This window comes from Ursus maritimus, unplaced genomic scaffold (genome assembly GCF_017311325.1).
Source record: "Ursus maritimus isolate PB19 unplaced genomic scaffold, ASM1731132v1 scaffold_17, whole genome shotgun sequence".
In the NCBI taxonomy this organism is placed as follows: domain Eukaryota; kingdom Metazoa; phylum Chordata; class Mammalia; order Carnivora; family Ursidae; genus Ursus; species Ursus maritimus.
In genome coordinates, this window is record NW_024424119.1 from 27,082,043 (window position 1) to 27,096,362 (window position 14,320).

General features: G+C 51.6%; 1 protein-coding gene across 1 annotated transcript in view; it reads right to left on the reverse strand.

Annotated features, from left to right (window-relative positions):
- The window catches only part of SHB (SH2 domain containing adaptor protein B), a 135,073-nt gene that overhangs the window by 75,294 nt on the left and 45,459 nt on the right, over positions 1 to 14,320 (reverse strand). Inside the window, exon 2 of the mRNA XM_008708007.2 lies at positions 10,097 to 10,217. Coding sequence (XP_008706229.2) covers positions 10,097 to 10,217 — 121 coding nt within the window. The remainder of the gene's footprint in view (positions 1 to 10,096; positions 10,218 to 14,320) is intronic.

The window sequence follows — 14,320 nt, forward strand, 5'->3', positions numbered from 1 at the left end:
GACGACCTTCTTCCAGTGCATCATTTTTTAGGTTGCCAGGTATAATTACAAGCCCGAGTTCTGGGAGGCGGAGAAGTGGCATTTTCTTTATTTATGCTCATGCTGCCTGTTTGGGGAAAGAACCCGAGGCAGTAAACCACATTAAAACACCTGGACCAAGCCAGGTGAAAGAAGCTGAAAGGCAGGGCTACCCTCGGGGGAGGGGGGGACTAAACCTCAGGCACCTGCCAAGTTATAGCCGAGGTGGAAGGACTCCATAACCGCCCCCCCCCCAAACCTGTTGTTAACTCCGCATCTCTCCCTCACACAGCCAGGCAGAGGCCCTGCAGGGACGGGGGGAGGCTCAGAATGGGGCACAGTTCCAGTCTGCCTCCATGACTCAGCTTTCTCATCTGCAAAATGGAAGTAATCACACTGCTTCCTCCCAGAGCCTTAGGGAGATTCCTGGCATAATCTACAAAAGGTGCCCTTAAATATAGCCCTCTGTCATCTCTATAAGCTTCCAGAAAGCTGGCCTAAGCCCGAGTTAGAGGAGGGTACTAATTAATTAGTCAAATAATAGGGTGTGGGGCAAATCACTGAATCTCCTTCTTCAGACTCCTGGAGGGACAGGAACAGGGCCTGTGGTCTCCTTGGACAGCCATTGCCAACCAGCTCCTCTCCCCAGGTCACTGGAGCACTTCACGGGGCCTCTCGGACCTGACTCCAGGACCTCTTGAACACCTGAATGCAAAAGTACCCACACCTGAACGCACTGACTTCTCCCCAAGAACTGTCCTCCCCCTTCTGGGGTAACCGACTCTCTCATCCCTCACCAGGATCCCGGCCCCTCCTCTCCCTTACCCACTGCACCCCAGTGGCTGGCAAGCTCTTTCACCCCACCCCATGGCCTAGATGACTACTGTAGCCACACAACCACAGAACCAGTCCCTCTGCCTCTTGCTTCTCTCGGTTCTAATCCGTCCTACGCGCCTAGGGAGGCACGACTTCCTGAACAACTTGCTAACACTTTTACACCTCTGCACGGGAAGAGGCAGTGCTCCTCCACAGTCTGCCCCACACATAGGTGCTGCTGGGTGGCTGAAGAGTGCCAGGAGCTTGGCTGCCGACCCACACGAATCTCCCCGAATCCATTTCTGGACAGGCATTACCAACAGTTTCTGTGCCTTCAGATCTTTTAATGTCTCTCTGGGATTCTGAAAGGTGAAGGGCAGGGCTAGGGAGGTAAGTGCCTCTTTTTCAGGTTCCTTCTCCTTTTTTTCTTCCTGTGGGAGAATGCTGGCTTCTTTCTGAGCTTCCAGGAAAGAAACGGGGCTATGGGCTACTTTCCTGGGGGTCTGGGCCCTCATTGCCAAGTGCCCAGGAGGATATTAGGGGCCCTCACACCTATGAGGGTCGGTGCCAGCAGCACAGGACGATGCTCACTGCTCTGGAAAAATCCACGGCAACCCCCAGAGTCCTGGCCTCACCAAAGCTAGTAAGAGAGGAATACAGTTGCCAGCCAGTGGGCCAAAGTGGAGCCTCTCATCCCCCACAGACAGCATGGAGACCATCCTGCCTCCTGAAGGTGGCCAGGGCACTGGGGACAATCTCCAATCTGCTCCTGACTTTGAGCAAGCCTCTCACTTCCAGGCCTCAATAACCTAGAGCTGCTGTGTCTCAGACACAGACCTTCCTGTACCACCATTTTCAGAAATGAGTTTATGGGAATTACAATTTGGTAACACTTCCCCCTTGATGGTCAAGTGTAAGCTCCATGAGAACAAGGACTTTGTTTTGTTCATAACCCTTAGAACACAGAACATGTACCCAGAAGCACATAGCAGATGCCCACAAACACCCACCCAATGATTAAATGCATCACACCTTGTTCACTAAGGGCCTGTGACTTCAGGCAAGGGGTTCTCAGCAAAATGGGAAAAGCTGTTCACAGCGAGCAGTTGTTTACCGTTTGCTTCCTTTTCTTTTATTTATCCTCCATACAGACTTTTATTCCTATACTCAGTCATTCTGCTGGTGAATGTTTACTGGGCCCAGAGGAGATATGAAGATGCGTGAGACCCAGTCCCTTCTTTCAAGGTGCTCTCAGCCCAGGGAGGGAGGAGGGGAAAAGAGGCACCACCAGACACCCTCATGCAGGCCCCCAGCATGGAGACAGAATTGGTCTCTAAGACAGAGCAAGGCACAAAGGTCTCCTGCCTGATTTCCACCCAAAGGCTAAATCAGCTCCTTTCCCAACTCCCCACCCATTTAGCAACTGGTTAAACTCCGACTTTCCAGATCTGGCAATCTTCAGAGGAGGATGGGAGGTCTCTGGGATCCTAAGGGGACCCCAGCATGTCTGTACACCAGCCCTGGGTCCCCGGAATTGATGAACACACTCACGCCCTCAACAACAATTTACTGAGCACCAACTTGTGCTAGGTACTACTTTATACCGAGGTTCCAGCAGGGAACAAAGTTCTGCCCTTGTTAAACCCACATCTTAGTGGTAGAGAGACTAAGATAAAGGATAAGTAAAATATAGAGTGTGCTAAATAGTGACCAGTGTTAAGAACAAAACTAAACAGAGAAAGGGGGTGGGAAGTGTTGAGGATGAGTTGAAATTTAAGACAAGTGGCCAGGGAAAGCCTTGCTGGAAAGGCCGTTTTGAGTCAAGACCTTAAGTGTGGCCTTGCTCAATGCCACCCTATTGGTGCGGTCTACACTGGTCTTCAGGAGACAGTACTACCCCTTCCTCTGTCTCTCACCAGGGACACTCCTCTTTGCCTGTTTTATACTACAGACATCAGTCCTTGTCAACCTCCCCCATGTGACAGGGGACACCAGGGACCAATGTCTGGCACACAGCAGGTGTGTTGCCAATGACTGTCAACTTTCTGAGGCCTGTACCAGTCCTGTTGCCGACTTTCCTAAAAAGGTGAGCAAGCTGAGTGTGTGTGTTCCAGAGGGGGAATCAAAGGGAGAGGCGTGTGCAGAGTGAGAGAATAGGGAAGGGGCTGCCAGAGTGGGCCCAGTGGTCACCATGGAAACCTGGGCTTCAGGGTCCTCGCTCTCCTGCTCTCAGTCCCCGTTGCCCGCTCCCCACTGGGGAGCTCAGCAGGTGAGCACCACTGGGCTGGGTGTGTGAGCCCTGCTGTTTCTCAAGAACAGGAAAGTCATCGGGTGACTAATGCAAAATCTATTTACACTTGATTATCTCCTTCCTGTCCAGTAGGTAAGTAATTCTGGTAAATGATAGACCAGCTAGGGAACTCTGCACAATCCATGACAAGCCAGGCAAGAGGGTGGAAGGGCAGGTTTCAAAACATTTCAAAACAAGGCCCAGGAGCCCTAGGTTAGAAGTTGGGAGACCCATTCTTCAGCTTGGGGATGTGTGGTCTTGACCAGCTTGAGCTCTTCTCTGGGCCTCAAGCAGGAAAAGGATTCTGGGTGGAAAGGACTGAACTTTAAGGACATTTCTATCCTGACACCTCCCAGCTCAGGGAGAGCTGCCGTGACCACCAGGGCAGGCTGAAGCCTGAGACAGCATGGGGAGAGGGCAGGTGGAAGGGCCTGCAGGGGGCGAGAGGCAGGTGGGTGGGAGGGGAGCAGAGCTGTGCAGAGTAGGCTAGGTGAAGAAGAGACATGTGCATGGACATTCTGGGAGGGGGTCCACAGGTACTGCAGAGCTGGGACGGGCCTGGACTCAGGGCCCCAGACAGAAAGGCCCATACTTTCACAGCTACCAGAAGGACAGGGAGAACAGTGCTGCCCAGAACCAGGGGGGCAGAGATGATGTCAAACACATGAGGAAGGTGGAAATCTCAGGTAGGGTAGCCAGAATCGGACTCTCTGACACCTAGTCAAGATTCAAAGGCCCCCTTCTCTGAGGAGTGTTTGCTGGGCTTTCAGGGTACAGACCTGTAGCTCCCAGCCCTGTCTGTCCTGAGAGCAGAGAGCACAGTACGCATGCTCCCGGGAGGGTGCTAGGGCCAGCTCTTTCTCACATCTGGCAAGACCTGGGCCGGTGCCATGTGGAAGTAATGGAGGTGGGGTGGGAGGACGTATAGTTCTGACCAGGATGGAGAAGTGCAGTATGACCACAGAGGCATGGAAACTAAGGGTTTATATAAAGGCCCTCATGGCACCCAGGGAAGAAAGCAAAATCTGATTTTCCAGAGGTCATGGAAGCCCAGAGAGGGGAAGCAACCTGCCTCAGGTCACACAGCAGACCAGGGCAGAGGCAGACCCAGTCTGCCTCCTTCCTCCTGAAACAGGTCATAGCTATAACACAGAGACTTGAACACGGTACATACCCCCATTCTCAGAAAGCATGCTACCACTAGAAGAGGCTGTTCCAGAAGATGAGAAGATACAAAAGGCTATCACCACCCTGCCTTTAAAATTCATGACTGGCTTTAACTGGACGTACCTACTAGCACATGGGAGAAGAAAGGGCAGCAGGCAAGTTGTGAACAAGGAAAATGGCCATGTCAGGGCAATGGCGTTGTGTGTGAAATGGCTTTCTTTTAAATTCCTCTTATTATGCTATAAAGTTGATTTAATAATAAAAACATGCTAAAGACTTTTTAATGTATAATTGCTTATAATAATAAAAATTATGGGAAAATGCTTTCAATTAATGTTTATGTGATTCATCCTGCGAGATGATACTTTGCACAATTTTATAAAGGATGTTGGGGCAGGGGAATCATACCTAAAAGGGGGGCCTAAGTGAGTGTACAATTCCTAGTTATTTCTGTAGACCCTCTGGGAGCACAGGACAGATGTGAGTGATTTAGTTGCAGCTAAGAGCACTACTTTTGCCAGTTACTTAACCTTTCTGAGACTCAACAGACTTGTCTGTAAAATGGGGTGACCGAAGTACCTCTACCTTACAGGCTCCTTATGATGATTAAATGTGCTAATCGTGGCTGAGTCCTTAGCATTGCCTGGCTCCCAGCCCTTCCGTACAAATGAATGACCACCATCCCAGTCGCCACCACTGCCTTGGGTACCTCTGAGAATGCCTGGGCTGAAGGCCTGGGGAGAAAGGGTCCCCGCCGAGAAATATTCTGTGCCTTTGGGTCAACTAGGGCCTCATGATCCAATCAGTCTTTACAAGCTGTTGCCCCATGTGCTTTTCCATCCATTATCCTATCAAAAGCCTCATTTCCTGCCACTCCTCTCCAGCAGAAAGAACCCACGCCTCATGCCTTCTCTCTCTGGCCTTTCTCCCTGCCTGGGCTGCCAGACCCGGCTCTCATCACTACCACCTCCCACCTCTCACCTCACACGGATGGCCCAAACTGGAAGCCCTCGTCCCTCCTCCGAGCTCCTAGAGATTCACCCACTCATCTCTGCGCACCCACAACTGACCACCCGGGTCCATGCCTGTCTCCCTGCTTCATGGATATTCGTGGAGGTGGTGGCAATATCTGCCTAGGCGACATGGTCAAGTCTCCAGTGCAGGGCAAGGGTCCAGGCCAGGCTGACCAAATGCACTGCAGAGGGCCTGAGGCCCACCTGCTCCACTGTCCTGCTGGTGTGGCCACCCACCTCCAGGTGGGCAGGGGCCCCTACAGAGAACTCAATAGCACAGAACACCAAGTGAAGGCCCAAGTCAGGCCGTCTGCTCCCCAGTAACAATGCCACGCACACATGCAAAGCTGTTCTTTTACCTAAGACTCTATCAGTGTTGTGCCCTATTTTACAATGAGGACGCTGTGGCCCTCAGGAGGCTAAGCAAAAGTCAGCCTGACTGGGAGCCCAGAGCCCTTCTCACCAAATCAGCAGGCTACAAGCACCTCTAGCCCTCAACCCTGGGATGAAGACTCAGGGAAGAGGATAAGAATGGGCTGTAAGGTAGGGCTTCAGAGGGAGGGTTGGCCTGGGGACACCAAAGACACTGGGGCAGGAAGGAAACCGAGAAGTCCTCTGATTCTTATGCTTCAATTGACAGAGGAAGAATCTGAGGCCCAGGTGGCGTGGAAAAGGCCAAGGCCAGAATGTGACCTCGAGGGAGGGGCCAAGCAAGATGAAAAGGGGAACTAGAGCAAAATAGCTAGCACAAGCCAGGCTGGCCTGAGAAGGGAAGCTGCCAGCCTCAACCAGATCCTCTCCTATTCAGAGTTGGTCTCAGGTGCTCCCTTTGTGGGGCTGGTCTTAGGTGTCTAATGATGACACAGTGCACAGTGACTCAAGACATCTCAGAGCTCAGGGCTGACACAGACTTCAGAGGTGGCTTAAGCCAACCACCCATGTGTAACTTAACTACCTTTGTCATCTCCTAATGTGGGCTGTCTTGCGTTGGCTTGCCTCGTGGGCCAGCTTCATATTTAATCGGTGGGTTCAAAAACATCTCAAAAGGATTATGACTTTTTTGAGACCCAGTTTCTTCTACCTATAAAATGGAAAGCTTGAACTGGGTTGCTAGCTTCCCCACTGGGTTCCATAGAGCCCTGGGGTTTTCAGGAGCTACTCTGAAGCTGCTTTTGGGGTGACAGAGGCGATGGGGGCAGAGAGCGAGGTCCAGGCAATCCATGGACATCTGGGTTGTGAGGTTCTGTAGAGAGCTGCACCTCCATCTTGGAACCATAACCTAATTCCTGTGGGGGACACAAACAGGAGTCTGTGGAGGGGGAAACTGAGGCAGGCATTGGGAAGAGGTGAAAGGAGCCCCTCAGGAAATGGGCATGCTTCTCCCCACCCTCCTTTGTAGCCACAGCCTACAGGGCCGGGCTGAGTTCTCTGTCCACAAAAGCATACCTCCCCAAAGCACTCCTCCCACCCCCCACCTGCCGCATGGAACCGAGGACACAAGAACAAAACCTTATCAGTTAATTACAGACCAGGTCAGCCACCGGCGGGGGGTGGGTGTCTGAAAATCAAGCTAGGGCACCCCAGGGCTTGGTGCTGAAACAGGGCCTTGGCAATCAGCCCCACAATTCACTACCCAGCTGGGTTGCCTTGAGCTACTTACTTAACTTCTCAGTGCCTCAGTTTCTGCATCAGTAAAATGGCACCACACCGCAAAGGGTGACGGTGAGCATCCAACAAGAATTCACATCAAGTGCTGCCGATGGGTGCGAGAGCCTAGCAGCAGCCCCCACTGCTGTTGCTGTCATTACTGACCCCTCATGCCACACGTAGGGAAAAATAGAGGCACGAACTATGCTGCCCAAGGTCACACAGCCAGTGTGCAGCCCAACGTAGCTAGAACTATGACCAGCTGCCTGCTCTAAGGCTACTGCTTTGCAAGGGGAACTGAGGCCCAGGATCATTCAGGTGGCATGTGGCCATCTCAGATCTGCTTGACTTCAGCCTGGGTCCCTTCCGCACCAGTACACAGAGGCATGCCATGTCGGGCCGGGAGGGCATGCTCTTCCCAGCAGGGTTATTCTTATCTACCGAAGGTGCCTGCCCTGTTCCTAGAAGTTGCGTGCACACATAAATGTTATGGCATCAAATAAAGGTCACCCTAAAGATTGAACGTAACTTGTTCTGTGCCACCCCCGTGCTCCACTGCCCCCCCTTTTCCCCGAGGACTTTCATGTCAGCTCAGTGAGTTGCTTCCTGGAACATTTACATGATGCTGGCTCACCCCAGCCCCCCAAGCCCTGTCATCAGTCACCGCAGTGACGTTACACACAAAGAATTTTGAGTCAAAGGGAGCTGTAGTGAGGTCGTTACAGCCAGAAAACGTCCTGTTTAACCACCTATTTCCTTAGAAACAGAAAATGTGAGTAAATTTGGGCATAACTTCTAAACTAGGAAGAAAGTCCAGAGCAGCAAACATGAGGATGCCTCTTTGGAGACAGAATGCATGAGATCTTAACGGATCTCTAATTAAATCAATCTGCCCTGTCTTGGACCTGGCCGCTGTGGGTATGTCTCATTAAAAAGCCGAAGTCCCACAGGGCCTATCCAGCTAAGTGGCTAATCAGCTACTCGACACTGAGGTCCACAACAGCACCCAGGAGGAACCGGCTGCATTCCGAAGACACCAGGCAGTGTCCACAAAATCTGGGTTCCCAGAGGTCCCCTTCCCCCCTGGTCCCACGTTCTACAGATGCAGGTCTGAGTTCCTCACTTCTAATTGTGTGACCCCAGAGAAGTGACTTGTCCTGTTTCCCTCACATGGAAAACAAGACACCACCTCCTTTGCAGGGGCATGGTGAGGCTTAAAAGTAGGTATGTCAAAGCGCCCAGTGCAGAGCCTGGAACCTGGCGAGGACTCCAGCCTCAGATGGCTCCTACCATTTCCTCATGTCCCAGATCCACCCGCATCAAGCACAAACATACACTTCCTCCGGTACTCCACCCCGCAGACTGCCCTGCCAAGCACAGGCCACACTTGCCATTCTGCCACCAACTTACTACGTATCTTCAGGCAAGTCCCTCTCCCTCTGTAGACTGAGTTTCCTCATCTATCACATAAGGCTGTTGGGTTTGAATGACCTTGAAGAGCCTTTGCTGCCTGACGTCTGAACGTGCCAGGGTGCCCCAAAGGCCCTCCTGTAACCACCACTCCTTTAACCACAGGCCAATGACTGCTGAATGCAGGACTGGCTGGAGCGGGGCCCTGGGCTGGCACACCGCAGTGCTCCCACAGAGATGATGCTTCACCAAGCCGTGGAGGTGATGGGGTATGGCAGTGGGAATGGGTGTGACTACAGTCTTGAGGTGAAGAATACCCCATCAGCAGCCTTGCTTCCCTAAGTCACCGGAGGAGAGCAGCCCCCAGCCCCAGCTCTGCCCCTCCATCAGACCCAGCACCAGCTCTCTGCCTCCTGTTGCCCACAGAGGCCACTCTGCCAGGAGAGATCAGGAGAGAGCCTGAGGCCCTGCAGGAGTCTGGCCTAATCGCTCCCTGCCTCAGCCCCTTACCAAGTGGCCAAGCATCCTGGAGGCCACACCGGTGGCCAGACAATCAGTTTCAAAGAACAGGAGAGCACAAGGCAGAGTCCTAGAGGCACGGTCTGAATTTGTACCCATATCCTTCAGCAACTGTCCTATGAGGTCTCTGCAGCCCCATGAGCTAGCACTTAGCATGGGCCCAGCACACACGAAGCGCCCAGTCAACATTGCTTCTTTTCTTCTTTCTTTTAATTCAAGAGGAATCAAGAGAATGTGCTCAAAGAAATGAACACCAAGTGAAAAATAGGAAGGCCACAGAAAGGGGCGCCTGTACCCCAAATTCCAAGACACACAGGGCACCAGTTCACTAGGCCTCAAAATTCAGAGTGGCTCCCAACCTGTTCCTGGGCACCTTCCTGCACTCTAGACCCACGTGGTGCCCCATTCATGTTCCTGCCTTATGTGGGGTCAGAGGGGACCAACCCACACGACTGTTCTTCTGTCTCTGGACTGTCCACTTGAGCCAGGATGACCCACATGGGTGGTTTCTCCCCACTGCCCTGCTCATGCCCAGGGCCTGTCCAAAATGGCAGATAACCTAATAACCATTCACTCCTTAACGATGCTCCAGGCATTATCCTGATGAAAACAAATTCTTAGGATACCGCACACAGGGTCACTTTCTTTTGGGTCCCATACAATTGCTTGGACAAGGTTTTGTTGTCAGGGGACAACAGGAAAACAGGCACAGGGGGAAAGTCTCTGTATTTTCTATAAACCTGCCACATAGACCGGGGGACTTTATGCTGCTTCCAGCATAAAGATATCCTGGTATGGTGCGAGGGATAATTCTATCCCCAGTGATCTAACCCACCTCCTTCTACTAGATACCAAAAACAAGGTGACCCGCATGCTTCTTTTATTGCCCTGGCTGCTAGGAAGCTCCAGGGAAGTTTTCTATCTCAAATGTTGTATTTTTCTTCAGTAGAAATTCCCCATGTATTTTGGGGTGTTGACTAGGTTAACTGCACTTGGTACTGTGTACGTGGACTTCCACTGTGCCTGCCAGGTACTTCCTGATGTAGATGAAACATGAGCTGGTGAACTGAGGTGAAGATTCAACACAGCACTGCCCTCCAAGCACCATGTTCAAAGCACAAACCTTCCTCTGTTGAGGCTGGCTGGGGACAGCCCAGGAGTGTCCCCTCTGCCTCCCTGCTGAGTTGCGAGTCCCTATGCCAGCAGCTCTGCTTACCTGTCATGATCCTCTGGGCCTCGTAGGGCTCCATGTACCCAGCACTCTCTCCCTTTCCTGCTTTGCTCTTGAGATCATTCTTGGCATCAAAGGGATCCGAATAGTCATCAGCGATGGTCACCTGCAAGGAGCAAGATGGCAGGAGTGTAAGTCCACCTCTGGCTTTCTGCTTCCCTTCTGTTCATAGTCAGGCTTTGCTCCAACAAACATAAACGAAGCCTGCATCATACCGGCAAGGAGCGGGGGTTAGAGACAGGAAATAGAGCTGGTGCCTGTCCTTGGGGAGCTCCCATTCTTGCAGGGGTAACAGAGAGACCCGCACCGGCAGAGCTCCTTGCCTCTGAGCCTGTGCCTACAGCCTGGCTGCTCCAGGCACAGCTCCGTGAGAACAGAAGGGCATCTGGGTAGAGAACCACAAAGGCAAGAACCTGGAGGGTGTCTTTGGGGAATGTGAGTTGCTCAATTTAATGAAATGGAAATGGAGGAAAGTTGGAAATGAGATAGCAGAAAGCCTAGAGATGCTGACAGGCTCCTGGTGCTGGCTGAGGCCTAGAAGAGCCTGTCTAGAGATAATTATGTTCAGCGTTCCATCTTCCCTGAATCTGGAACACAAGCATGTCTTGGGTAATCAGACAACAATTTGGTGAGATCAACGCACTGCAAACATGACCATGGCCCCAGGCAGACCCAATGAAAACACAAAAGCAGCTCATGGAAGGACAGACTGCCATGGCCAGAAAGAGGCTTATTATAAGCAATACATTGGAAGACTCTTCTATCACAGATGGGGAAACTGAGGTCCAGAGAGAGAAGGGGCTTGACTAAGACCCTCAGCCAGATCCTCTGTCTCCCAGGGTCATTCTCCTGGCCTCCTCACTTGTCCATATTTAAGAAAACAGCAGTCCCACCACAAACAGAGTCACACTGGGGTAGGCAGTCAGGGCAGGGAGGGGAGCCCTAGGAGTATATGCCAGAATCTGAGATTTGAACATTGCAGAGACAAAGTTCCACATTTTCCCTGGAGGAGGAGAAAAATTCTTGGGCTAAGAGTAAATATGGCAGTTTTCTCTCCCGTTTCTTACTTCCTAAGCTTCAGGAGGGGCACACTTACCAGTGAGGAAAGGACATGAACCCATCCAACCTGTTCCCTGTCACAGCACCCTAGCTCCACTGCAAACTCGATGTGACCTCTGTTCTTTGCCCCTTTGGTCACATCTGGCAAAGGGCAAGTCCTAAGCCTCCCAGCCAGGGCCACCTAGCTGCCTCTCTTGGGAGGGGATAGGTTAGCATTTCTTTCAACCCTTGGGGTTACATGAATTGTTATTTAAATTGTGGGTTTAATTAGAAACCACAGGAGCCTCCTCTCTCTCCCAGCTCCTGGAATGTAAGGCATCTGAGGGGCCTATAAACCCAGGGGAAGGGAAAATCCCCCTTTATGTGCCTGGTAAATGGCAGCTTGTGGCGGCGGCCCTGGCAGGGTGAGCAAGTGACCTTCAGCTGCCAGGAATGTGATGCCCGCGGAGGGACAGCGGGCAGGGCAGCAGCCCTGTCACTGGAGTGTGGCCGGGGGCTGATGGGAGGCGTCACACACAGCCATCACTGCTCCCCGAACAAGAGCAGGCTTATCAAGGAACGACCCAGGGCTGGAGCGCCTGCCATCTGAGCACGTGTGACCCTGCTGCCACTGTGCTGCCACTGCTACATCACGGCTGTGGGTCAGGCTCCGAGTCCCAGCAGGGACACTTCCAGATGCTGACATTGTCATTGTGGCCTAAGACTCACTGAGCTCAAATGACACTAGGCAGGGGAAAGATGGGGGTGGGGGAGCACCGGGTCTGGCAATGTCTTTCATTTGATATTTCTACTCTACCATTTGCAGAATACATAAGGAGAAAATTATACATGTGAACCGCTGTCAAACAGAACAGCTCAGAGGCTGATCTGATCTAGGATTTTGTGTCTCAGAGTTCAAGGGACCAGAAATCCAAATGGAGAAAATGATGAGACCACTGGAGATGACATCCACTCTCATTTCTCTCATCCTGGCTTTCCTTACCGTCTCTTTTCAACATGAACGTCCTCCATCTACTCTAGGAAAGGAGCAAATATTTCTCCAAGAAAAGCAAATCATTTTGGGGGAATTAACTGAGGGAGGGGAGGACAGAGGAGGGAGTGGGCTGCAGTCTCCATAATCTAGAAATCAACATTCCAGCTCCTCTCGGAAGTGCTCTGTAATTTGCAAACAGGGAAGGCTTGCAGGATATAAACCAAATCTTTGTTCGCCCTGGGACAGGAGCTCTGGGAGGCCCTCGGNAGCAGACACTATCTGTATTTTCTAATTAAAACGAGATCTGAGCTCAGGTTGTCAAGGGGGCCCCCAGCTGCCTGCCCTGCTTACTTCCGTTTCAATAAGAATTTACAAATCCTAAAACCAGGAAAAGCCCCTGGTCCCTGCTGACATATGGTTCCAGTTATACCTGCTGACAGTTGAAAATCCTTCCATTTAAAAAAAAAAAAAAAGGTTTACAATTCTGTTAGTTTAAGAAGCAAATCAGAAGGTTCCTAAAATGTATATTTAATCAATTTGCTTTCCAACTTCAAAGTGAGGTTGGTAGGGGGAGGGAATTTGAGGTTTGAGCAACCTGAAACTTGGCAAACACTCACTGAGCTGTCTGACCTTTCGCAAAATCATGTCCTGGTTTTTGGAGTAAAAGTTTAACCAGGTGCTAGGAGAGTTGAGCAGACAGTTAACCAGAGTGCCGAGTGACTTGCCACAGGCCCTAGCCACCAGCCCTGGGCAATGTAACCGCTGTTCAAACTGCCCAAGACTCACTGTAAGTCAGGAGGGCTGGCAGAGGGCTTGAGTGGAGGCTGCTGATTTTCTGAGTTAAAAAAGGGAATGAGTTTCCCCAGGGGTGGGCTTGGGTTCCTGCTGAGGCTGACTCTGCTTTACTTTAAAATGCCCTCCAATCTAATTGAACAATTCAACCAAAAAGGAGCCAGTCGGGACTTCTCTGCGGGTCAGGCCACATGGGCACACAGAAGCTTTTCTTGATTTCAAACGTGGATTGGCAAAGACCTGACAGGTATCGGACCCCTTCATGTGACCCGCTCATGGTCCCACAGGGCAGGCGCAGAGCTGAGAGGGGATCCCAGGCCACTGGTCTCACCACTCCACTACAGAGCTGGGCAGCAGCAGAAAGGCAGGCTGTTAGAGCCTGTCAAACCAGTGGGTCACATTCGCTTTCTTGGCTTCCTGGGATGGGTGCACTGGTCCATCTTCGAAAAAGGAGGAGAGTTATGGCTAAACCCTAGGCAAGGCTTTTTTTGCTTTCAAATAAAACTGGAGACCTTGGGTCAGCCCAGTGCCCCAAAGGACTTTCACAGGCTTATAAAGCCGTGAAACTGGGGGTCCTTGAGAGACCTGCTCCAAACTCTTGTTTTGTAATGGCCCACTGCGGCCCAGAGGGTTCTAGACTGCCACCATGTTTGCTGCCTTTCTGACAACGTTCTGTGAGCTAGCTGCGGACTGGGAGTCGGCACCACAAGCATCCTTTCTGGTTTGCACACACTGCTCTGTGAAACTGGTCCCTCCCTTCCAGTAGTCTGAGGCCTGGGTGTTTTTATCTTGGAAATTTAGCTTTGTGATAGGAAGTAGTCTTCCTGTTCACGCCCAAAGGGAAGCACTAGAGGAAGCTGGGTGTTGCCACTTGACCACATATGGCCACATGCTTCTGTGAGACAGCGCACCTGTGGGGAGAACGGGGTCCTCTCCACATGCTCTCAGTGGAAAGGTAAACTGGTAGAGCCACTTTGAAGGACAGCTTTTGGCAAAACCCATGAAAATCCAAAAATGCATATGGATTGACCCAGCAATTTCACTTCTCAGTATTTATTCCCAAATGTACACAAGGACACGGGCGAGAAATCTCATTGGAGCACAGAATAATGAGAAACCGTAAGCGCCTGCGATAACCATCAGTAAGGGAACTGCTAAATAAACCGTGCTAGCTCCATACGATGAACTATCACACAGCAGATTAAAAAAAAAAAGCAGGGGCGCCTGGGTGGCGCAGTCGTTAGGTGTCTGCCTTCGGCTCAGGGCGTGATCCCGGCGTTCTGGGATCGAGCCCCACATCAGGCTTCTGCGTTAGGAGCCTGCTTCTTCCTCTCCCACTACCCCTGCTTGTGTTCCCTCTCTCACTGGCTGTCTCTCTCTCTGTC